At 47.9% G+C, this 23930-nt stretch overlaps 1 protein-coding gene, 1 long non-coding RNA gene and 1 other non-coding gene across 7 annotated transcripts in view; 1 reads left to right on the forward strand and 2 right to left on the reverse strand.

The window, feature by feature from the left end:
- Window positions 1-5828: 5828 nt before the first annotated feature.
- LOC114675118 (small Cajal body-specific RNA 16) lies at window positions 5829-5998 on the reverse strand. The gene has a single exon (XR_003726215.1).
- Window positions 5999-19636: 13638 nt separating this feature from the next.
- LOC144336628 (uncharacterized) lies at window positions 19637-22718 on the reverse strand. Its single transcript, XR_013408611.1, has 2 exons — window positions 21490-22718; window positions 19637-20783 (listed from the first exon to the last, which is right to left on the reverse strand). It is a non-coding gene; the product is annotated as an uncharacterized LOC144336628 (long non-coding RNA).
- The window catches only part of SLC2A5 (solute carrier family 2 member 5), a 35332-nt gene continuing 31233 nt past the window's right edge, over window positions 19832-23930 (forward strand). For all 5 annotated transcript variants that reach the window (XM_077975796.1, XM_015146614.3, XM_077975774.1 and 2 more), the window contains exon 1: window positions 19832-19966. Coding sequence is in view for 2 of the 5 variants with exons in the window: in XM_015146614.3 (XP_015002100.1) it covers window positions 19931-19966 (36 nt within the window). In the remaining 3 variants the exon portion in view is untranslated. The remainder of the gene's footprint in view (window positions 19967-23930) is intronic.

Here is a 23930-nt window from a genome sequence, read left to right on the forward strand (position 1 = left end):
GAATTATATAAATGTCATGCCAAGTTAAATTAAAGGATTGAATTATGGGCAGGAATTTCTTGCGATAATGAGAGGAATGTTCAGAGAAAGATCCCAGATGCTGTTTGATTTGTGACAAATCAGAGATAGAGAAAAAGACATGAATGCAAGCAATGCCTTTAATCCCAACCACTTTCCAGAGAGGAAGAATGGCAGGGGTGACTGGACTGGCTGAAGTAGTTTTTGTTGTTGTTGTCGTCATTTTTGAGACAGAGTCTCGCTCTATCACCCAGGCTGGAGTACAGTTGACGCAATCTTGGCTCACTGCAACCTCTGCCTCCTGGGTTCAAGCAATTCTCCTGCCTCAGTCTCCCGAGTAGCTGGGACTACAGGTATATGCCACCACGCCTGGCTAATTTTTTTGTATTTTTAGTAGAGACGGGGTTTTACTGTGTTAGCCAGGATGGTCTCAGTCTCCTGACCTCATGATCCGCCCACCTTGACCTCCCAAAGTGCTGGGATTACAGGCATGAGCCACTGCACCTGGCTGAAGTAGTTTTTGAGTGGGTAACAGGTGAAGAACGCAGGGGAGAGCGGCAGTTGGCCAGATGCTGAGCCACCACCCGGGGTGGCTGGCAAACTGCAGCCATCCAAGGGGCTGAAGTAGTTTTCAAACAGGTAATAGGTAGAGAAGGAGGAGGGAGGGGGTTTGGCGTTAAAGGCTTGGGAGCAGGAGGGGCCAGCTGGGTGGAGGGTTTGGGTGGGTGAGGAGCAGATGCAGAGGGTTGTGAATACGGGGCGGGGGTTTATCTGCAGGGTCAAAAGGGGTTTCGGAGGAAGGAATTCCAGAGGAAGGAAAGACTCAGGGAGGATTTTCATTAAGAAGAGGGATTTCATGAGGGGTGCAAGCTTGGCATAGGGAGGGTTGGGATCTAAGATAGAAGAAAGCCCAAATATAGGGAATCTCTTGCCATTTGCTATTCTTGGTTATAAAGTTGTTAAGGTCCCTGAGAATTTGAAAGTCAAAGGTGCCATTTTCAGGCCATCAACTGTTATTATTTCATTTGTATTAGGGCCAGGCTGTGTTGCAATAAAAAACTAAATGCTTTGGCTTTAGGTTCCCCTGTAAGCCAAGTTTGGTGAGGTTCCAAAGGAGACAGCCCAGTGGGGAGGATCTAGGAATGTGGGATTTTTTGGCAGCCATGTGGGCTGGTAAGAGGAAACTGAGTGTGTCTGTTTTTGTTCTAGGCATCCCCAGACAAAAGACAGAAATCCAGTATCCTCTTTCTAAAGAGGACAGTTAAGCTGAGAAGAAACTGGACATCCCCAGGATTTCCTCTAGCTTAGTCCCATTGGCCCTCTGAGGACCAGGACGGCAGATCTGATTTTCCCAGGTACTGCAAGAAAGCCAGGGGAAGGCAGATTTTCCCAGTTGGCTGGATGACTGTCCAATGTTGGATGTTCCAGTTGGAATTGGCAGAGGGCCTCCTGGACTGGAGCGACATGAGGAAGAGAGAGAGAAGAGGAAGGAAGAGGGAACAAGGGCTAGAGAGTGAAATACCTGTTGTGGGCAGTTGGAGGTGGATTCCTGATACCCGAGGGTTTTGAGAGCCCATCAGAGAGTAGCTCTGGCCCAAGCCTTGCACTCTCCTTCAGATTAGTTGTCCTCCTTATACAAATCGCTTGAAAAGTGAAGTAAGAGAAAGACAGGGTGGGTTTCCAGAGGCTCTCAGGATCCAGGAGTTAGCTCAGGATGAGGGCTGCTGCTGCCCACTGCCTCCTGGGTTGCAAGAGAGCCTCTGCTGCCAGCACCCATCCCGGGTTGTGGCACCAAATGTAAGACTTAAAGAAAGAAGAAAGAAACACAAAATGTGGCTTGACAGTTAAGGACAGGTTTATTTTAGAGAAAACAAACCTGAGAGGGGCTTCTGGACAAGTTAGGTCAGAGAGTTCTTCTCTCTTACAGACTAAGAATATTTAAGGGTTTTGAAAAAGGGGACTTATCATAGGTTCAGAATGTTTCTATGTGAGGGAAAGTTTATTGCAGGGTTGGAATGTCTATGGTCACAGGGGAGACTACCTTGGGGTTGGCATGTTTCTGGTCAGAGAGGGATTTATCTTAGGGTTAATGTTTCTGGTTATGCTGACGTTAGCCATTAGGCTGATGTTTTGGGGCTGGATTTAGGGGTTTTTTAATTAAGTGGAACTTAGGATGGTGGTGTTTGTTCAAGATGGTGATGCTCCTGCTCTGTCAAGCACCAGTACCATTTTCCATACCCTTATGATGGCATTCCCCAACCAATCAATAGCACCCATTCCCTAGTCTGCTGCCCACCAAACTGTCTTTGAAAATTCCTAACCTTGGCCAGGTGCAGTGGCTTACGCCTATAATCCCAGCACTTTGGGAGGTCAAGGTGTGTGGATTGCTTGAGGTCAGGAGTTCAAGACCAACCTGACCAACTTGGTGAAACCTGATCTCTACTAAAAAAATACAAAAATTAGCCAGGCATGGTGGTACATGCCTGTAATCCTAGCTACTCAGGAGGCCGAGGCAGGAGAATCACTTGAACCTGGGAGGCAGAGGTTGTAGTGAGCTGAGATTGTGCCACTGCACTCCAGCCTGGGCAACAAAGTGAGACTTCAACTCAAAAAAAAAAAAAAAAGAAAAGAAAAAAAGAAAATCCCTGGCCTCTGAGCTTTCAGGGAGATTAATTTGAGGGGTAACTCCCTCTCCCTTAGGGCGTGGCTGGCCTCACAGCAATTAAACTCTTTCTTTACTGCAATGCCATGGTTTCAGTCAATTGACTTTGTCAGTGTAGCCGGCAGGAAGAACCCATCCGGGCAATTACACTTCAGGCAATGACTAAGCTGGAGAAAGAGCCCTAGAGAAAGCCCAGCTGTCATTATCCCTGCTAGTTAGCCTTTCTTGCATTACCCAAGTGATCATGAAGATTGAACTCCCTGTCCCACCTCACCCCTCCTTTGTTCCCAGGAACCCAGGCCCACCCTCAGCAGTCAATAGGAGACCTGGGAGGGAAGATTTATTCTTGTTGGGCAGTACCTGTTAATGAGGAAAACATTTCCAGCAATTTCGTAGGACCATGATGCCAGAGATGGGATCAGACCCTCCCTCCCTTTAGCTTTTCTCCCTGGCAGAAAGCAGAACCCTGAACTTGCCTGGGCCTGTTGCATCAGGGAAAGCTTCTCAAATACCAGCAGATAAAACCTCTCTGCAGCCAGCACTTGTCTTCGCCTGGAGGGGAACAAACCTGCCCCATCCTGCACCACTGTCACTCCAGTGTAAACCAAAAATAAAATTCTAAGTTCCCCCCACCCCCGCCCGCCCGCACAACCATCTGAATGAACTTCTCTCAGGCGGGGCTCTTAAAACTTAACCTGAGAGATTGTTTCAGGCCATAGTGGAAGTGGGGTTCGAACATACCTCATCAAATCTCTCCAGCATGAACAACACAGACTTTAAAGACGATAAGAAACATTTTGCAACTTATTCTCTCTGAAACCTGCTAGCTAAAAGCTTCATCTGCATGATAAAACTTTGGTCTCCACAACCTCTTATCTTACAGACATTCCTTTCTGTTTAATCCCAGGTCTTTACACAAATTCAACCGTCAACCAGAAAGTGTTTAAATTTATTATAGCCTGGAAGAACCCTCCCCTACCTTTGAACTGTCCCACCTTTCTGGACCAAAACAATGTATTTCTTAAATGTATTTGATCGATGTCTCATGCCTCCCTATAATGTAGAAAAGCAAGCTGTACCCTGACCCCCTTGGGCACATGTTCTCAGGACCCCCGAGGGCTGTGTCACAGGTCGTGGTCACTCGTATTTGGCTCAGAATAAATCTCTAAAAATATTTTACAGTTTGACTCTTTTCATCAACACCAGCACCACATTATCCCAGGAGGAAAAGCAGACGCGGGACAGAGTCGGAGAGCAGGCACGGAGTGCTGTCGGCAGTCAGCCAGCGCCCACATCAACACCAAGGAGAGCCCTGGGGGTGCTGTGCAAGGCCAGGGGTAAGTCAGCCCTGGTTGGGCACAGAGGCCTTGGAGCCAGGAGGAATCACTGGTGTGCCGCATTCAGGAAAAGCCCACAGCAGAGCTTCTTGAACTAAATGTGAGCTTGAACCACCAGGGATGTGGCCAAAATGCAGGTTCCGATTCAGCAGATCTGGAATCAAGTGGATTTTGCATTTTTCTAACCAGTTCCCAAGTGATGGGGCCGTTGCAGGTTTCCAGACCAACAGGGGCTGGAGGATGGTCTGGTTCCAGGGTCGCCAAGGGTGTGGCCGATGCTCACGTGGTGTGGCTGCCCCCATAGGGCTGCTGGCTTCCATAGCATGTTCCTCAAGATCCCAGGTGAGATGCAAGATGTGTTATCTGGACCTGGTGCCCGATGTAGTACCAGAGTCCGTGATGTGCTGGAAAATGTTCAACAGGCTGGGATGGTGGGCCGGGTGCTGATTTATAGTGTGAGCTGATTTGTGTAATGTTTCTGATGCCAGTGGGCTAGGGGAGGTCCCCAAACGCCAGTGGGACCTTAACCCCAGGCGGTGTCCAGGCTCTTGACCCCTTTGCTAGAAGGAATTCAAGGACAAGTCAGAAAATAGTGAAAGTACAGAGATTTATTGCAAAGCAAAAGGTACACACTCAAGAAAGGAGAGTTCGGGCCTACGCAAGAGAGTTGCATGCAGCGGGCTTTGGAGCTGCCACCTTTCTGGGTTTCTTTAACCAAGGGGTGGGATATTTATGAAGATTCCTGGAAAAAGGTGAGGGTTTCTCAAAATTGTGGTGTTACCTGTTTTTATGCCAAATATGGATGTCCCAGGAACTGTCATGGCACTGGTGGATGTGGGTTTAGTATGTTTTTGTTTGTTTGTTTTGAGATGGAGTTTCACTCTTGTTACCCAGGCTGGAGTGCAATGGTGCGATCTCAACTCACTGCAACCTCCACCTCCTGGGTTCAAGCGATTCTCCTGCCTCAGCCTCCCGAGTAGCTGGGATTACAGGCATGCACCACCATGTCCTGCTAATTTTTTTGTGTTATTAGTAAAGATGGGGTTTCACCACGTTGGCCAGGCTGGTCTTGAACTCCTGACCTCAGGTGATCCGCCCGCCTCAGCCTCCCAAAGTGCTGGGATTACAGGCGTGAGCCACCAAACCTGGCAGGGTTTAGTATGTTAATGAGCGTATAATGAGGTCCTACGTGAAACCTAGGTCAAATCCAGCGCTATATTGGTTCCAGTTGGCTTTAGCCAGCTTGGCCCACATCCTGTTTTTCAGGGCCCCTACTTCTGCAGCTATTTCAATGGTTTCCTTTTGCTAGTCATGCAAAACTGCTGCCTGGAATTTTCTATTCTCCTGCGATCACCCTGTATTATTCCTGTCTCATTTTCACCACGGCAGAGTTCAAACCATGGAGAAAAATGTGCACTTTCATGGAAAACTGCATTGCTTAAAGCATATTATTCCCGATTCAGCAGGGCCCTGCCCTTGCATTGCATTTGAGCTTACAGTTCTGTAAGTTGTAGATAAATGATGTCCCAGCAAAATAGTTGTCTTTAAAAAATTTTTTTTTGAGACAGAGTCTTGCTGTGTTACCCAGGCTAGTATTGATTTCTTTTTTTTATTGAGGTGAAATGTACATAACATGAAATTAACCATTTGAAAGTGAACAATTAGGCAGCATTTACTATATTCACAGGGTTGCACAATTAATGAATAACTTCATCTATTTCTTCACCCCAAAAGGAAAAGGTGCCTATTAGCTGTCACTTCTCATTACCCCTGCCCCCAGTCCCTAGCAACCACCAATCTGCATTTTTTTGTCCTGTTTGCGGTATCATATATGATCATCGAACTGCTGCTAGAATGCCCACAGCTATTACTACAAATTCAAAATACAGGAAAGACTTCTGGGAATTTACTTAGGTCAGAGTTGGGCTGCACACCCACAACTGGGCAGGTTCAACAACATAGGAGCCTTTTCCCAGACCATCAATCTGCATTCTCTATGGATTTACCTATTCTGTATTTTTCACATAAATGGAATCATACAATATGCAACCTTTTTCTGTCTGGCTTCTTTCACTCAGCATGTTTTTGAAGCTCATGTAGCACGTATCAGTACTTCTGGTTTTGTTTGTTTGTTTGTTTTTCTTTTTAGAGACAGGATCTCCCTATGTTGCCAAGGCTAGACTTGAACTCTGGGACTCAAGTGATCCTCCCACCTCAGCCTCCTGGGGAGCTGGGACTACAGGCATGCACCCCTGTGCCTGGCTCATTTCTTCTTATAGCTGTATAGTATTCCATTGTGTATGTGCCACAATTTGCCTATCTGTTCATCCACTGATGGACATTTGGGCTGTTTCCCCCTTTTGGCGATTGTAAATACTGCTGCTATGAACATATATGCACGTGTATTTGCTTGAGTACATGTTTTTCATTCTTTTTGGGTATACATCTAGGAGTAGAATTGCTGGGTCATATGGTAATTCTATGTTTAACTTTTTGAGGAACCACCAAACTGTTTTCCTCAGTACCTGAACCATTTTACATTCCCATCAGCAAGGTACAAGGGTTCTAATTTTTCCACATTCTAACCAACATTTGTTTTATTTTATTTTTTGGAGACAGAGTCTTGCTTTGTCTCCCAGAGTCTTGCTCTGTCTCCCAGGCTGGGGAGCAGTGGTGCAATCTCAGGTCACTGCAACCTCCACCTCCTGAGTTCAAGCAATTCTCATGCTTCGGCCTCCCGAGTAGCTGGGATTACAGGTGTGCACCACCACACCTGGTTAATTTTTCTATTTTTAGTAGAGACAGGGTTTTGCTACGTTGCCCAGGCTGGTCTTGAACTCCTGGGCTAAAGTGATCCACCCACCTCAGCTTCCCAAAGTGCTGGGATTATAGGTGTGAGCCACCTCACCTGACCACCAACTCTAGTTAATTTCCTTTTTTTTTTTTATGTATGATAGTCATCCTAATGTGTGAAATGATGCCTCATTTTGTTTTTGATTTGCATTTCTCTAGTGAGTAATGATGCCAAGTATCTTTTCAAGTGCTTCTTGGTCATTTGCATATCTTCTTTGGAGAAAATAATCTATTCAAAAGTGTTTTGCCCATTTTGAATTGGGTTGTTTGTCTTTTGTTGTTGAGTTGTAAGAGGTCTTTATATATTCTGGATACCAGACCCTTATAAGATATATGATTTGCAAAAATTTTTCTTCTGGTCTCGTCTTTTCACTTTTTTTTTTTTTTTTTTTTAAGAGAAGGAGTCTATCTCCATTGCCCAGGCTGGACTTGAACTCCTGATCTCTCCTGCCTCAGCCTCCCAAGTCTCTGGGAATATAGGCACATGCCACTGTACCCAGCTCATCTTTTTACTTTCTTGACAATGTCTTTTGAGGCACAAAAGTGTGGGTTTTGTTCTGGTCGTGTTTTTTGTTTTTTGTTTTTTTCCTGAAACAAGGTCTCATGCTGTTGCCCGGCCTGGAGTGCAGTGGTATGATCACAGCCCACTCCAGCCCTGACCACTCAGGCTCAAGTGATCCTCCCACCTCAGCCTCCTGAGGAGCTGGGAACAAGGGCATGTGCCATCACCCTCAGCTAGCTTTTTTTTTTTTTTTTTAGTATTTTTTGTAGAGATGAAGTTTCACCACATCGCCCAGGCCAGTCTTAACTCCTGAGCTCAAGTGATTCGCCCACCTCAGCCTCTGAGGTGCTGAGTTTGCAGGCGTGAGCAACCTCGCCTGCCGGTTTTTCATTTTGATGAGGTTATTGGCAACCTGAAATGATCTAAAGAATCAGAATCCAGTTGAAAGGAGTGTATTCATGGCCAGGCGGAGTGACTCACACCTGTCGGCCCAGGCGAGAGGGGTTAAAGGTCCTATAAGCACCTTCCTTTAAGACTCAAAATAATTCCAATTTCCAACAACTTTGATTTTGAATTATTTATTTTCACATTATACATAAGCTGGCTCCTGCACACCACTGGATATTATTTATGGCCTGCCTGGTCTCATTTTCTGTGATCCAAGAGAGTGGTCTCATTAGGAAAGAACTTGAATAGACATTTCTCCAAAGATGTACGGATGGTCAACACGAACATGGAAAGATGCTCAACATCACTCATCATTAGGGAAAAGCAAATCAAAACCACAATGAGAGATCGCCTCATACCTGTTAGGATGGCTACTACCAAAAACAACAACAATAACAACCCAGAAAATAACAAGTGTTGGTGAGGATGTGGAAAAACTGAAACTCTTATATACTGTTGGTGAGAATGTAAAATGGTGTAGCTACTGTGGAAAACAGAATGGTGATTCCTAAAAAAAATTAAAAATTTGAATTACCATGTGATCCAGCAATCCCACTTCTGGGTGCATATCCAAAATAATTGAAAGTGGGGGCTCATCGAGATACTTGTATACCCATGCACATAGCTGCATTTCTTACAACTGCCAAAGGTATTAATAGAGGCAACCCAAGTGACTGCTGACAGATAAATGGGTAAACCAGATGTGGTGTGTGCACAATGGAGTATGATCCAGCCTTAGAAAGGAAGGCAATCTTGTTCCATGTTACAACAGGAAGGACTCATGAAGACATGCTCTAAGTCTTCAGAAATTAGTTACAAAAAGACAGATACTGCATGATCCTACTTACATGAGGTATCGTGAGTGCCCAATCTCGCAGAAGCAGAAAAGTAGAATGGTGGTTACCAGGGGCTTTGGGGAGGGAAAATGGGGAGTAGTTGTTTAATGGGGATAGAGTTTCAGTTTTGCAAGATGAAAAGGTTCTGGAGATCTGTTTCATAACAATGTGAATATACTTACCACAGATCAACTGCACATTTATTTTAAAAAACACAGTTAAAATGATAAGTTAAAATTATGTTATGGTGTTTTTAACAAGAGGGGTATCGGCTGGGCATGGTGGCTCACACCTGTAATCCCAGCACTTTGGGAGGCCAAGGCGGGCAGATCACCTGAGGTTGGGAGTTCAAGACCAGCCTGGCCAACATGGTAAAACCCCATCTCTACTGAAAATTCAAAAAATTAGCTGAGCATGGTGGCTCACGCCTATAATCCCAGCTATTCAGGAGGCTGAGGCAAGAGAATCGCTTGAACCCAGGAGGCAAAGGTTGCAGGGAGCCAAGATCACGCCACTGTACTCCAGCCTGGGCAACAGAATGAGACTGTCTCAACAAAATAAACAAATAAATCAAAAATAAAAAGAGGAGTGTCTATTCAGGGTAATGTGTAACTGACAGAAGCCCCTTGAGTCCTGAAGAGCCTCTGCTGCCCCAGCTTTCACGCCTTCTGCCTGTGCTTCTCCAGGAGCACGCCCTTCCTGGGCACGTGCACTCTCTGATAGGCGAGGTCAAATTCTGTTTTTGGTAAGAAAACACATAGGCACCTTGTCATGTCTCTGAAGTTTACACCCCAGGCATGTCAAAGTGTGATCAGCAACCTCTCTGCCTCGGGGCCATCTAGTAGGAGCTTGGAAGGGAGCTCAAGTGAGGACAGAATAAGGAACTGGCTCCTGAAGGAAGATACACTCGAAGATGCACGTTTTCTGGCCCCTCCCTGCAGACTTGGGTTCCCGCGGCCAGGTGGCATGCCCAAGGTGGGGTGTGGCTTTTCACAAAAGAGGAAGAGGGAGACACCACATGTGGGCACCAGGGTTGGGAGGTCCTGTGTCAACCAACTGGATGCACCCCTCTCCCTTCCCCAGACAAGAAACACTGCCTGTGCCAAAAGCAAAACAAGAGCACTGTGGGGTGGTCAGGTCCACCTGACCTGTTAATGATTCCTCCCTTATCTAAACCTGGAATGAAAAGAAAAACAGCCGAGCAGTGTGAGCCCTGTGAGGTTCGCAAAATTTATTAGGCCCAGAGAGATGTGAGTGGGAACTTGAGTCATTTCCCCACCCACGTCCAGGGCAGTTATTTGAAGATACTTTGCTCCTGATAGCTGCCTCGCCCATTTTCTTCAGGGTTTTGGAATTCATGGTACAAAGAACAATGTAGAGTCAATCTACAGTTTACATGGTTTTGATGTAAATTCTTGGTAAAGAACTGTCTCCTCTTTAAATAAAATGTTTTTCAATAGTTTTGGGGGATACAAGTGGTTTTTGGTTACATGGATAAATTCGTTAGTGGTAATTTCTGGGATTTTGGTGCACCCATCACCCAAGCGCTGTACACTGCACCCAATATGTAGTCTTTTTTTTTTTTTTGAGACAGAGTCTCGCTTTGTCGCCCAGGCTGGAGCGCAGTGGCCGGATCTCAGCTCACTGCAAGCTCCGCCTCCCAGGTTTACGCCATTTTCCCGCCTCAGCCTCCCGAGTAGCTGGGATTACAGCGCCCGCCACCTCGCCTGGCTAGTTTTTTTGTATTTTTTAGTAGAGACGGGGTTTCACCATGTTAGCCAGAATGGTCTCGATCTCCTGACCTCGTGATCTGCCCGTCTCGGCCTCCCAAAGTGCTGGGATTACAGGCTTGAGCCACCGCGCCCGGCCCAATATGTAGTCTTGTATCCCTTACCCTCCTCCTGTCCAAGGCATTGGAACCAGAGTGACTCCATCTTGAATAGGGACTGAGTAAAGTGAGGCAGTGACCTACTGGGCTGCATTCCCAGGAGGTTAAGGCATTCTTAGTCACAGGATGAAATAGGAAGTCAGCACAAGGTCACAAAAACCTTGCTGATGAAAGGATGTGGTAAAGAAGCCACAAAAACCCACTGAAACCAAGATGGTGATGAAAGTGACCTTGGTTTTCCTCACTGCTCATTATATGCTAATTATAATACATTAGCCTGCTAAAAGACATTCCCACTAGTGCCATGACAGTTTACAAATGCCATGGCAACCTCAGGAAGTTACCCTATATGGTCTAAAAGCGGGAGGAGCCCTCAGTTCTGGGGAATTGTCCACCCCTTTCCCAGAAAACTAGTGGGTAATCCTCCCCTTGTTTAGCAAAGAACTAGAACTAATTACAAGTATAATCAGCTGAGCAGCCCAGACCACTGCTCTGCCTATGGAGTAGCCTTGTTTTATTTCTTTACTTTCTTGATAAACTTGCTTTCACCTTACTCTATGGACTCACCCCGAATTCTTTCTCACACGAAGTCCAAGAACCTTCTCTTGGGGTCTGGATCAGGACCAACATTCCCATTGCCCCTGCCTCCCTCCCTCCCTGCCTCCCTCCCTGCCTCCCTCCCTGCCTCCCTGCCTCCCTGCCTTCCTGCCTGCCTTCCTGCCTGCCTTCCTGCCTTCCTTCCTGCCTTCCTTCCTGCCTTCCTTCCTTCCTGCCTTCCTGCCTTCCTTCCTGCCTGCCTTCCTTCCTGCCTTCCTTCCTGCCTTCCTTCCTGCCTGCCTTCCTTCCTGCCTTCCTTCCTTCCTGCCTGCCTTCCTTCCTGCCTTCCTGCCTTCCTTCCTGCCTTCCTTCCTGCCTGCCTGCCTTCCTGCCTTCCTCCCTCCCTCCTCCCTTTCTCCCTCCCTCCCTCTTTCCCTGTTTCACCCTTGTTGTCCAGGCTGGAATGCAATGGGACAATCTCAGCTCACTGCAACCAGGTTGAAATGATTCTTCTGCCTCAGCCTCCCAAGTAGCTGGAATTACAGGTGCCCGCCACCACGCCGAGCTAATTTTTTTTCTTTGTTTTTGTATTTTTAGTGGAGATGGAGTTTCACTACGTTGGCCAGACTGGTCTCGAACTCCTGACCTCAGGTGATCCACCCACCTTAGCCTCCCAAAGTGCTGGTATTACAGACGTGAGCCACTGCGCCTGGCCTTTTCTTTCTTTCTTTTTTTTTTTTTTTTTGAGACAGGTTTTGACTCTGTTGCCCAGGCAGGAGTGCAGTGGCGCTATCTCAGTTCACTGCAACCTCCGCCTCCGAGGCTTAAGCGATCCTTCCACTCCAGCCTCCCAAGTGGCTGGGACTACAGGCGTGCAGCACCATGCCTGGCTAATTTTTGTATTTTTGTAGAGATGGGGTCTTGCCATTTTGGCCAGACTAGTCTTGAACTCCTGAGCTCAAGCGATCTGCCTGCCTCAGCCTCCCAAAGTGCTTGGGATTAGAGGCATGAGCCACTGTGTCCAGCCTTCCTTTTTTCTTTTAAAAACCCACTTGTAAGGCTGCACATAGTGGCTCACACCTATAATCCCAGCACTTTGGGAGACCGAGGCGAGCAGATCATGAGGTCAGGAGTTCAAGACCAGTCTGGCTAACATGGTGAAACCCTATCTCTAGTAAAAATACAAAATTAACCAGGCGTGGTGGCAGGTGCCTGTAATCCCAGCTACTAGGGAGGCTGAGGCAGGAGAATTGCTTAAACCCAGGAGACGGAGGTTGCGGTGAGCCAAGATCATGCCACTGCATTCTAGTCTGGGCAACAAGAGTGAGACTCCATCTCAAAAAAAAAAAAAAACCACCACACTTGTAACTATTGCTGATACGAACATACATTCAGGGCAACTTGAATCTGTGCTCCCGGGTTGCAGTCCTCAAACCTGGCCCAAATAAACTCTCTACTTGTATGGATTTCACCTCAGTTTTTTCCTTTAGATTAATATGTGGGTGTGGCCAAGAGCCATTCCTCTCCCCATCAATCAAGCAAGGCAAATATAGATACCACCTTGATAACAACCCTGTTTTATGCCTCAAAGGCACATGTAGGCATTTCTGCTATCACGTGAGATACATGTTCCTAAAGAACAAGACATTCTGCCAAGTGACACATAAAAATAACAGGGCTTAAGGGGAGAAAGGACTGGCAAGGACCATTTGAATCCTATGCAGTTTTACAATCTGAACACAAACAAGTATAAATGCAGTCTTGATAAGCACAGCAGCTAGGGCAGATCTCCACTGCCATGGGGTGGACAGCTTTCTCTTCTCAGATTAGGATCTTTGGGTCTTTCACTCCTAGTAGAGCTGTTTCATCAAAATTGAAAATCCGGCCAGGTGCGGTGGCTCACACCTGTAATCCCAGCACTTTGGGAGGCCGAGGAGGGCAGATCATTTGGGGTCAGGAGTTCAAGACTAGCCTGGCCAACATGGCGAAACTCCGCCTCTACTAAAAATACAAAAATTAGCCAGGCGTGGTGGCACGTGTGTGTAATTCCAGTTACTCGGGAGGCTGAGGCAGGAGAATCGCTTGAATCTGGAAGGTGGAGGTTGCAGTGAGCCAAGATTGTGCCATTGCACCCAAGCCTGGGCAACACAGCAAGACTCCATCTCCAAAAAAAAAAAAAAAAAAGCCAGGCACAGGGCTCACGCCTGTAATCCCAGCACTTTGGGAGGCCGAGGTGGGCAGATCACCTGAGGTCAGGAGTTGGAGACCAGCCTGACCAACATGGTGAAACCCTGTCTCTACTAAAAGTACAAAAAATTAACTGGGCATGGTGGCAGGCCCCTGTAATCCCAACTACTCGGGAGGTTGAGGAAGGAGAATCGCTTGAACTCGGGAGGCCAAGGTTGCAGTGAGTTGAGATCATGCCATTGTACTCCAGCCTGGGGGACAAGAGCAAGACTTTGCCTCAGAAAAAAAAAAAAGAATTGAAAATCCAATTCAGGCTACAATCAGTTAAAACAAACAAATTACATATTAAAATGTCTTCAGCTGTCCTCTTAACTCCACCATTTAGTTTAAGATTATTGAAAGGGTCACAGGGCAGTGACAACTGTCTGGACCAGTGGCACGGGAGTAAAAGAATTTACCAAGACAGTTGTAGGTAGAGAAAGATAGATTTGTTAGAGAAAGTAGGAAAATATGTTGCAAGGAGGCAACGGGCGGTATCAGCAGAAGAGGAGCAGACTGCAAGGAAACAAAGGCTTGCTGGAGATTTTATAGGACGGTTCTTAGGATGATGGATAACACCACGGCTGCAGGAGCTAACCTGCCTTCTTCTGTCAGCCGGGATGTTTGATAAATTAAGGCGTTTGATGTTAAGCGGGAAGTTTGTGAGTTATGTGTGTTATTTGTTCAGGAGGGCTACACTTCCTGGGACATAAACACAGACAGACCTATAACTCATCTGCTTCCTCTTTGTTTATCTGTCCTGGACCATGAAGAAAGGCAGATTTATAGCTTATTTGCTTTCCCTTTTGCTTTCCCCTGGTGCTGCCAACCTGACTCCATTTCCCTAATTAGGACTCCACAGAAAGCCTGGAAAGCACTTCTTTTTTTGTTTTGTTTTTTGAGACAGGATCTCACTCTGTTGCTCAAGCTGAGTTCTGTGGCTCAGTCACAGCTCACTTTAGCCTGAAGTCCCTGGCTCAAGAAATTCTTCTGCCTCGGCCTCTCGAGTAGCTGGGACTACAGGTGCACATCACCACACCCGAATAATTTTTTATTATTTGTAGAGATAAGGTCTCCCTATGTTGCCCAGGCTGGTCTCGAACTCCTGGGCTCAAGCGATCCTCTTGCCTCAGCCTCCCAAAATTCTGGGATTACAGGAGAAAGCGCTTCTTGAAATCATAAAACCAGCCCAGAGCCCTGCAGAATTTGCACCGTTTTCTCTTTAAGGTCTTCATACGTTGTGTGAAAGGAAAATAAAAAACTCAGGACCCCAATTCACTCTGCCAAAAAGGAAAAAAAATTAAGCTGAAAGCTGAGTCATGCAAGGAGCTGTCTTTCCTTTTGTTCCTAAGCAGACAGCGACAAATAAAAGGTTAAATATCCCCACAAGGAGCTACTTTGTGTTCACCTTACTTATGTAAAGTGCTGATTTACTGAGCAAGAGACAGACATATAAATGATGATTCCTCTACTTGTACGTTTTCTTTTGTAACATGTGGATTACCATACTCTCTTTCCCCTCCAGCCAGCTTTTCTTTAAATACTGAAGCCCTCAAACTCATCTTTGGAGAAAGGCACAGACCACAGACTGTTTCTGAGATTCTGCTTTTTTCTTCTGGGCATGTCCTTAACCTTGGCAAAATAAACTACTAAATTGATCAAGACCTGTCTCAGATACTTTTTGGTTTACCGTTGCTAAGCCTTGCTCTTTCGTTGACACAATGCTTGCCCTTCTCCGCCCCACCACCACCTCGAACTATTATATGAACATGCTGCTAAGAATACAAACACAGTTTCTGCATTCTACTGACAGTATTATTTTCTTTCATTTTTTTTTTTTATTTTTGGAGATGGAGTTTTGCGCTGTCACCCAGGTTGAAGTGCAGTGGCTCGATCTCAGCCCACTGCCACCTCCACCACCTGGGTTCAAGCGATTCTCCTGCCTCAGCCTCCTGAGTAGCTGGGGTTACAGGCTCCCGCCACCAAGCCTGGCTAAGTTTTGTATTTTTTTTTTTTTTTTTGAGACGGAGTCTCACGCTGTTGCCCAGGCTGGAGTGCAGTGGCGCGATCTCGGCTCACTGCAAGCTCCGCCTCCTGGGTTCACGCCATTCTCCTGCCTCAGCCTCCTGAGTAGCTAGGACTACAGGCGCCCGCCACCGCGCCCGGCTAATTTTTTGTATTTTTAGTAGAGACGGGGCTAATTTTTTGTATTTTTAGTAGAGACGGGGTTTCACTGTGGTCTCGATCTCCTGACCTTGTGATCCGCCCGCCTCGGCCTCCCAAAGTGCTGGGATTACAGGCTTGAGCCACCGCGCCCGGCAAGTTTTGTATTTTTAATAGAGACCGGTTTTCACCATGTTAGCCAGTCTGGTGTTGAACTCCTGTAATCTGCCTGCCTTGGCCTCCCAAAGTGCTGGGATTACAGGTGTGAGCCACCGCACCCGGCCAGCATTCTCTTGTTTACCATCTGCAAATGAACTAACTAACTCACAGCGCAGAAGCACTTACCGAGTGAGGCAGAACAGACTCCGCCATTTGTACCACCAGGGGCTTTGGTAGAATATCTTCCTGTTTTGTGTCCTAACAGATTTTCAGGCATGCATTTAATAGTTTGACCAGGGGGAAACAGTTTCAACTGCAAGTAACGGAAAACAAAATGGAGAAGTATTCTTCTTCCCTACTAAGTCAGGTTGGTGGTGGGGAGCTGGGATGGTGCTCCACAGGGGAAGGGGCCCCAGCTTCTCCTAGCTTGGTGCTCTGTCCTATGTGGTTTCAATCTCAAGGCCCAAGCTGGTGGCATCTCCATTCCAGGAAGCAGGATGGAGAAACAGGCAAAGCTAAGAGAGCAAAGTTTCTGGAAGCTGCCTGCCATATGGCATCTTGCATACATTGCATTAAGCGGAACTTTATGTCTGTACTGACTGCAAGAGCAATGGAGAAATGTCTTTATTTTGGGCAGCCACAGATCTTGCTCCCAATTCTATTACTACAGAAGAGGCACTGACCAAATGGATTTATGGATGAGGAGAAGTCATTAGCAGCATGTACAAAAGAGGCCCATGGCAAAACTTTAAAATTCTAGAACATTCCTAGCAGAGGTGAGGCCAGTAGTGACTGAAGTGCTGGTATCATTATCTGGTCACAGAACGACCCGGAGATGTGCCTGCCTGCTTTGTGGTGTGGTGCTAACACAGTATTTTGCCCTGGTTAAATTTTTCTTATATAAAACATTTGCTTTTCATTCTGATTCAGAAAGGTAACTTTTCTGTTTTACATTTTTTTTTTTTTTGGAGACGGTCTCACTCTGTCACCCAGGCTGGAGTGTAGTGGTGCGATCTCAGCTCATTGCAACTTCCGCCTCTCGGGTTCAAGAGATTCTCCTGCTTCAGCCTCCCAAATAACTGGAATTATAGGTGTGCACCACCATGCCCGGATAATTTTTTTTTTTTTTTTTGGTATTTTTAGTAGAAACGGGGTTTCACCATGTTGGCCAGGCTGGTCTCGAACTCCTGACCTCAAGTGATCCACCTGCCTTGGCTTCCCAAAGTGCTGGGTTTACAGGCATGAGCTACCGCGACTGGCCTAGTTCTGTTTTTTTATTAACAGTAACAGAAACGCTCCTATTTCCTCTCCCCCATCGTATCACCAATATCCCTCAAGTGTATCTACTTCTGTCTTCTCCATCCCCATGCTGGTCCAAGTCACATTGTTCTTTCACCTGGGCTATGGCAAAGACCTTCCACTGCTCCTTCTCCCCACTCCCCAATCCCGCGGTCTCTTGTCCCCTCCTCAGTTCACCTCTGGACAGACCGAGGGAACTTTAATTTTTAATTTAATTTTTATTTATTTCTAGAGACAGGGTCTTGCTCTGTCACCTGGGCTGGAGTGCAGTGGCATGATCGAATTCCTGGGCTCAAGCGATCCCCTTGCCTCAGGTCTGCCAGGACCACCCTCCTCCCCCGAGTCCCACCCCACGGCCCCCATCCCCCTCCTCCAGCTGTGAGCCACGAGGCTTCTCACAGTCTCCCACCCCGCCCTGCTCTCGGAACCTGCAGGCCTTGGTCTAATGGCGGCCTGAGGCAGGGGCCTGGAGGCAGATCCCCCCCGCCACAAAGGTTGGGGGTCCGTGGCCAGAAGGAGGACCCAGGCGAGGCTGAGGGACTCCGGCAGAAGCTGAAGGGGACCCCGGCTGAGGCTGAGGGGCACTCGGGCAAAGGCAGAGGGGAACCCGGGCTGAGGCTGCGGGGGATCTGGGCTGAGGCAGAGGGGGACCGAGGCAGAGGGGGACCGAGGCTGAGGCAGAGGCCGAGGGGGATCCGGGCTGAGGCAGAGGGGTCTTGGGCAGGGACAGGACCTACCCGGAGCCCGCAGGCCCACCGGGCAGAGGGACTGACTGAGCGGCCCGCAGCCTGGCGTCGTGACTGCCTCGCGCCGCGCCCTCTTCCCTGCGCTCGGCTCCCTCCAGGGCGGAAGCAGGAGTCGAGCGTTGGTGACGTCATCCATGGCTGTGCTTGCGACGCCCTGTCACTGGCAGGAACCAGGTACTGCGGCCTGCAGCTCCCGGGATGATCCCCTCTGGGCCCGAGGGCCTGGCCCACTGTCCCCGCATCCCGGCCAGCGACCCCCGTTTTTAGTTACCCCCTCGCCCAGAGGCAGGGAGAAGTGGAAGATCTGGGCCTAGATAGAAGCAGGTGTCATGCACTTGACGTGACTGATGACTGCAAACTTTGGACGATTCTTTTTGAGGGGAGGGTGGAGGACAGAGATGGAGTCTCGCTCTGTCGCCCAGGCTGGAGTACAGTGGCATGATCTCGGTGCACTGCAACCTCCGCCTCCTGGGTTCCAGCGATTCTCCTGCCTCAACCTCCCAAATAGCTGGGATTACAGGCGTCTGCCCCCACTCCCAGCTACTTTTTGTATTTTTAGTAAAGACGGGGTTTCACCATGTTGGTCAGGCTGGTCTCGAACTCCTGACCTGAGGTGATCCACCCGTCTTGGCCTCCCCGAGTGCTGGGATTACAGGCGTGAGCCACCACGCCCGGCCTGGATGCTTCGTTTTGTTGGATTGCTCACCTGTACCCGTCTCCTCACTCCCCCATCGGTGATTTCCTCTTCCCATCCTATCCCTGCAGTTAAAGTGCATTTTCTTTGGAAATTTTTTCTAAATCTTTGAAATAATTGGAAACCTCTGGTCTTGCTATGCCTTAGTCACAAGTCAGTGCGCTAGGACAGTGGTACACAGAAGAAAAATGCAGTGAAGCTGGTGAAACGGAATGCTGAGTTCTCCCTTGTGAATAGGGACCTCCCCCACCCCCCACCAACCCACACACACACACACACACACACACGGCCACACTGCTAGGCTTTTCACAGTCTCCCACCCTGAGCAACCCTGGGGGTTTGCTGCTAATGTAAGGAACAGTGCCCAACACAGGCTCCCAGTCTCTGCTTGTTTAAAGATGCATGAGATTTGGAGTGAATCACTAAAGTAACTGGATTTACGCCACAGCAAATAAAACAGGGAGTATGTCCTGTAAAGATGAAAACCTGTGGGGCTTGTGAGACTTTGGATTTTGGCCACTTACTCTGGCATGCCCTGTGACAGCTGAATGAGTGCCAAGCACAGGGGACTGACAGTGGCTTGGCCTTGAGATGGCCGGACCTGGACCAGCAACTGTGACTCACTTTCCCTGCCCTGCCTGGAAAGGGGTTTGAGGTATTTACCACCTTCCCAGTAGTGATGAATACACAGAAAGTAACATCTCTAGGTCATTCTGAGCTCCTTAAAATGGAAAATAAGAGGCCGGGCGCGATGGCTCATGCCTGTGATCCCAGCACTTTGGGAGGCCAAGGAAGGCAAATCACTTGAGGTCAGAAGTTCGAGACATGGCAAAACCCTGTGTCTACTAAAAATACAAAAATTAGCCGGGCGTGGTAGTGCACGCCTGTAATCCCAGCTACTCAGGAGGTGGAAGCAGGGGAATCGCTTGAACCCGGGAGGCGGACGTTGCAGTGAGCCGAGATCACGCCACTGCACTCTAGCCTGGGACAAGAGCGAAACTCTGTCTCAAAAAAAAAAAAAAAAAAAAAAAACGGAAAATGAGAAACTTTCCCCAGTGTTGCACGGTTACTTGGGCAAAACTGACTCTCCACCAGAGAGACTTGACTGTAGCTTTCCTGGCAGGGACAGCGTCTATGAGGTCTCTAGTGGCCCAATCTGTTGCCCTTGTATTACCTGGTGTCGTGTAGGGTGGATGACAGCTGTTGTTTGCCACGCGTTCCTGACAGAAATAACCCTTCCAGTCACTCACCATGAGCCTGACTGGTAGAGACTTTAGCAATGGGGAAATACCGCAGACTGTTCCATCAGGACAATGCTGGGCCTGCAGTCCCCAGGGGGCACCCACTTGCTTAGCCAAACCCCAGACGTTTCATTTAAAAGCAGAAGTGAAAGGAAGACCAGGTTCCTGAAAGGGTTATTCTGACTTAGTCTGGCTATAAAAATGCTATTGGCTGTTATTTGGCGTGGCCAAAGTGCACCCAGAATGTCTTCTCTCTCCATTCAGTGCACGCGTTACTTTGGCTAAAAGAAGGTGAGCGGCACTCTGCCCTTCCAGAGCAAGCATGGAGCAACAGGATCAGAGCATGAAAGAAGAAGGGGTGAGTGTGTTGCTCAGGGAAAGGGGCCAAGAGCAGGCTTGGCTGCCAGGTCCTGTTCAGCCTTCCTGGAGAGTCGCTGGGGGGCTCCTGGTGTTGCAGAAGGAACTCTGTGTTGGGAGGGATCATGGTGGGGCAAGGGGGAGTCTTGTCCAGCAGGTGGTCTTTTATAGGGAGGAGAGAGGTTTAGAGACCAATGCTCTGTGGAAATCATTCTACTGGAACAGCCTTTAAAAGCAGGATCTGTAACTGAATGGAAGAGACCCAAAGGATTCATTTGTCCCAACCTGAACCAAACATGTTAGCTGCAAAATCCGTCTATGTTTGGTGAGATGTTTTGCTCTGCTTTTGTTTTGCTTTTGGCTTCAGGGCAGTTAGTTAACCTTTTCAGCAAGTAACATAGCTGAGCTGCACGAAAGCAAGCCAAACTCAGAGAAGGCGTTGCTAGATTTGAATTTAGTTCAGATCTGTCACGTAGGTTTCCTGCCTTTTAGATACTGAGGGTCCCTTGTTTTAGAGACGAAAGATTTTCATGGACTCCCACAACATAATTGCAGTTTACTTTCTAGATTCCCTTGATTGAGGAAAATGCATAATGTCAGAAAAGTAACATTGACTTATTAACACTTTAAAAGAATTTGCATTTGTTCATCACAATAGCATCTGCTTATATTTGGAGTGGAGGAAAGCAGTGCACATTTTTGCAAAACAGCATTTGTTCAGGCATGGGTGTGAGACCCTCACCATAGGCAGACTGGAAACATGCTCTGTAGCACATAGATTAAGACTGGGTCTTGGGAGGCCGAGGCGGGTGGATCACCTAAGGTCAGGAGTTCGAGACCAGCTTGGCCAATGTGGTGAAACCCCATCACTACTAAAAATACAAAAATTAGCCGGGCATGGTGGCGGATGCCTGTAATCCCAGCTACTCAGGATGCTGAGGCAGGAGAATCACTTGAACCCGGGAAGCAGGGGCTGCAATGAGCTGAGATCACACCATTGTACTCCAGCCTGGGCAACAAGAGCGAAACTTCATCTCAAAAAAAAAAAAAAAAAAAAAAAAGTGGGCCTGGGAAGTAGAAGCCCCAGGATTCATTCCTGCTCCATCCTATTCTAGCTGTGGGACTTGGGCAAGTTCTTTAACTCTTCTGTGTCTCAGTTTTCTCATCTGTAAAATGGGAATAATAACCATACCGCCTCATATGGTGCTGGAGCAATTAAATGAGACAATGCATGTAAAGTACCTGGCACAGACTGAGTTCCCTGTAAAATGTTACTACTTTTCTTTTTTTCTTTCTCTCTCTCTCTTTTTTTTTTTTTTTTTTTTTTTTTTTTTTTTTTTTTTGACACAGAGTCTCGCTCCGTCACCCAGGCTGGAGTACAGTGGTACAATCTCGGCTCACTGCAACCTCCACCTCCTGGGCTCAAGCAATCCTCCCACCTCAGCCTCCTGAGTAGCTGGGATTCCAGGCATGCACCACCACACCCAGCTAATTTTTGTGTTTTTAGTAGAAACGGGGTTTCACCATGTTGGCCAGGCTGGTCTAGAACTCCTGGCCTCAAGTGATCCACCCACCTTGGCATCCCAAAGTGTTGGGGTTACCATGAGCCACCATGCCTGGCCTTTGTAAATGTTACTACTTTTCAATCATTCTTTAGAGCTGGTTTCTCCGCCTCCGCATGATTGCCATTTGGCGCTGGCTAATGCTTTGTTGTAGGGGCTGTCTTGTGTGTTACAAGATGTTTAGCAGCTTCCCTGGCTCTACCTTCTAGATGCAGTAGCACCCTCCCCCAGGAGTGACAACCAATGTCCCCGAGAGGGCAGAATCAACTCCCAGCCCTCAACTGAGAGTCACTGCTTTGGAGTCTACTCAGCCCCTTCACTTGGGTCATCTTGTTTGTCTCACGACTAAGAAAGTGTTAGACAAAGCAAGTGTTATCACCTCCATTTTATAGAAAAGAAGCAGAGGTGATGAGGACTTAGGTGTTTGGGGGTCAGGGAGGTCCTCCGCTGTCCAGAGCAAGGCACGACTGCCACGTTCCCCACGTCCCCCATGTGCCGCTGTAGAAAGGAAGGGAAGCACCCCCACGTGGCAGGCCCTGAAACTGAGTAACACATTGCGAAAGGAAATGATTCAGATGGCCACATGCGAGAGGCGTGGGCTGACCCCAGCTGCCCGCTGCCTCAGCCCTCCAGGACAGGAAGCCTCTTCTGAGACAGAGGGATGAAGGTGGAGATGGGCTCCCCCTCCTGAGAGCAGCCTGCCCTTTGGGGAAAAAGCCAGGGCGTGTTAGGCTTCCTGAAACACTCCAAAGGAAGCGATTCCAATAGTCTGTAAGAATCTGGGAAACCATTAAGTGCAGCCGAGAGGGGATGTAGGAGCCAAGGAGAAATGCGGGGGCAGGCGAAGGCTACAGAGGCTGCGCCGTCTGGGGAGAAGGGTGTCTGGCAGTGTGTGGAGCCACTCCCTACCCCTCAGTAGTGTGTGGCAGTGGCCTCACTGGCCTTTTCTTTTTCTTTCTTTTCTCTTTTTTTTTAAATTTATTTATTTTTTTAAAATTTTGAGACAGGGTCTTACTCTGTTGATCAGGCCAGAGTGCAATGGTGGGATCATAGCTCACTGCAGCCTTGAAGTCCTGGGCTCCAGCAATCCTCCCACCTCAGCCTCCAGAGTAGCTGGGACTGCAGGCATGCGGCACCACGCTTGGCTAATTTTTAAATACTTTGAAGAGACGGTGTCTCCTTATACCCAGGCTGGTTTTGGGCTCCTGGGCTCAAGGCCTCCCGAAGTGCTTGGATTGTAGGCCTGAGCCACTGCACTCAGCCCTGCTTTTCTCCTACGTAGAGGGCAAACACTGACATCTGTCAGATGTGCACCAAGGACTTTCTGCCAGGAAAAAAAGACTCGTGGTCTGAAAGAAAAAAATAAATAAATGGGTTAGGGGAAAAAAAAAAAGATACAACAAGGTACTTTACAACTACATAAGAATTGAGGGCCAGGTGCAATGGCTCTTGCCTGTAATCCCATCAGTTTGGGAGGTTGAGGCAAGCAGATTGCTTGAGCCCACAAGTTTGGGACCAGCCTGGGCAACATGGCGAAACTCGGTCTCTACAAAATATATAAAAATTAGCTGGGCATGGTGACTGCGCCTATAGTCCCAGCTGCTCTGGAGGCTGAGGTGGGAGGATGCCTGAGCCTGGGAGGCAGAGGTTGCAGTGAGCAGAAATAGAGCGACTGCACTCCAGTGACTCCAGCCAGAGTGAGACTCCGTCTAAAAAAAACCAAAGGATTGTTGAATAAAGTTCCCCACCTCAATAAAAAGACGCCAAAATGCTTTGGAAAATAAAGACACATTTTTGTGGAGTGGCTCCACCAGTAACTAGTTGAGTATCCTAGAGCAACTAACACCCCTCCGTGCTCTCTGGGTCCTCATTGATAATCATTTGTAATTAATAGATTAATTAATTAACCCGTTTGTAACACCTGCTGCAGACCAGGGGTGGTCCTAAGTGTTCTATATCTGTGAACTCATTTATTCCTGTGGCGGTATCATTATCCTCAAAAAAACTTATTTTTTGAGGCAGGATCTGGCTCTATCACCCAGGCAGGAGTGCAGTGGCACAATCATGGCTCATTGCAGCCTCCTGGGCTCAAGCAATATGCCTGCCTTGTTTTTAAATTATTTTTGTAGAGATGAGCTCTCACTATGTTGCCCAGGCTGGTCTCAAACTCCTGGGCTCAAGCCATCCTCCTGCCTCGTCCTCCCAAATTGCGGGGATTACAGGCGTGGACCACCAGGCCAGGCCCATTATCCCCATTCTAAAGGTGAAGGAACTGAGAAGTTCAGGGAGTTGCCCAAGGCCACACAGCCCAGCAGAGCCAGGCTTCGATCCCACACTCCTGGGCTCCAGAAGCTGTGCTCCAAACCACTACAGCAGCTAACATCTCTCCCTGTCCCTCCCACT

This window comes from Macaca mulatta, chromosome 1 (genome assembly GCF_049350105.2).
Source record: "Macaca mulatta isolate MMU2019108-1 chromosome 1, T2T-MMU8v2.0, whole genome shotgun sequence".
Lineage (NCBI taxonomy): Eukaryota > Metazoa > Chordata > Mammalia > Primates > Cercopithecidae > Macaca > Macaca mulatta.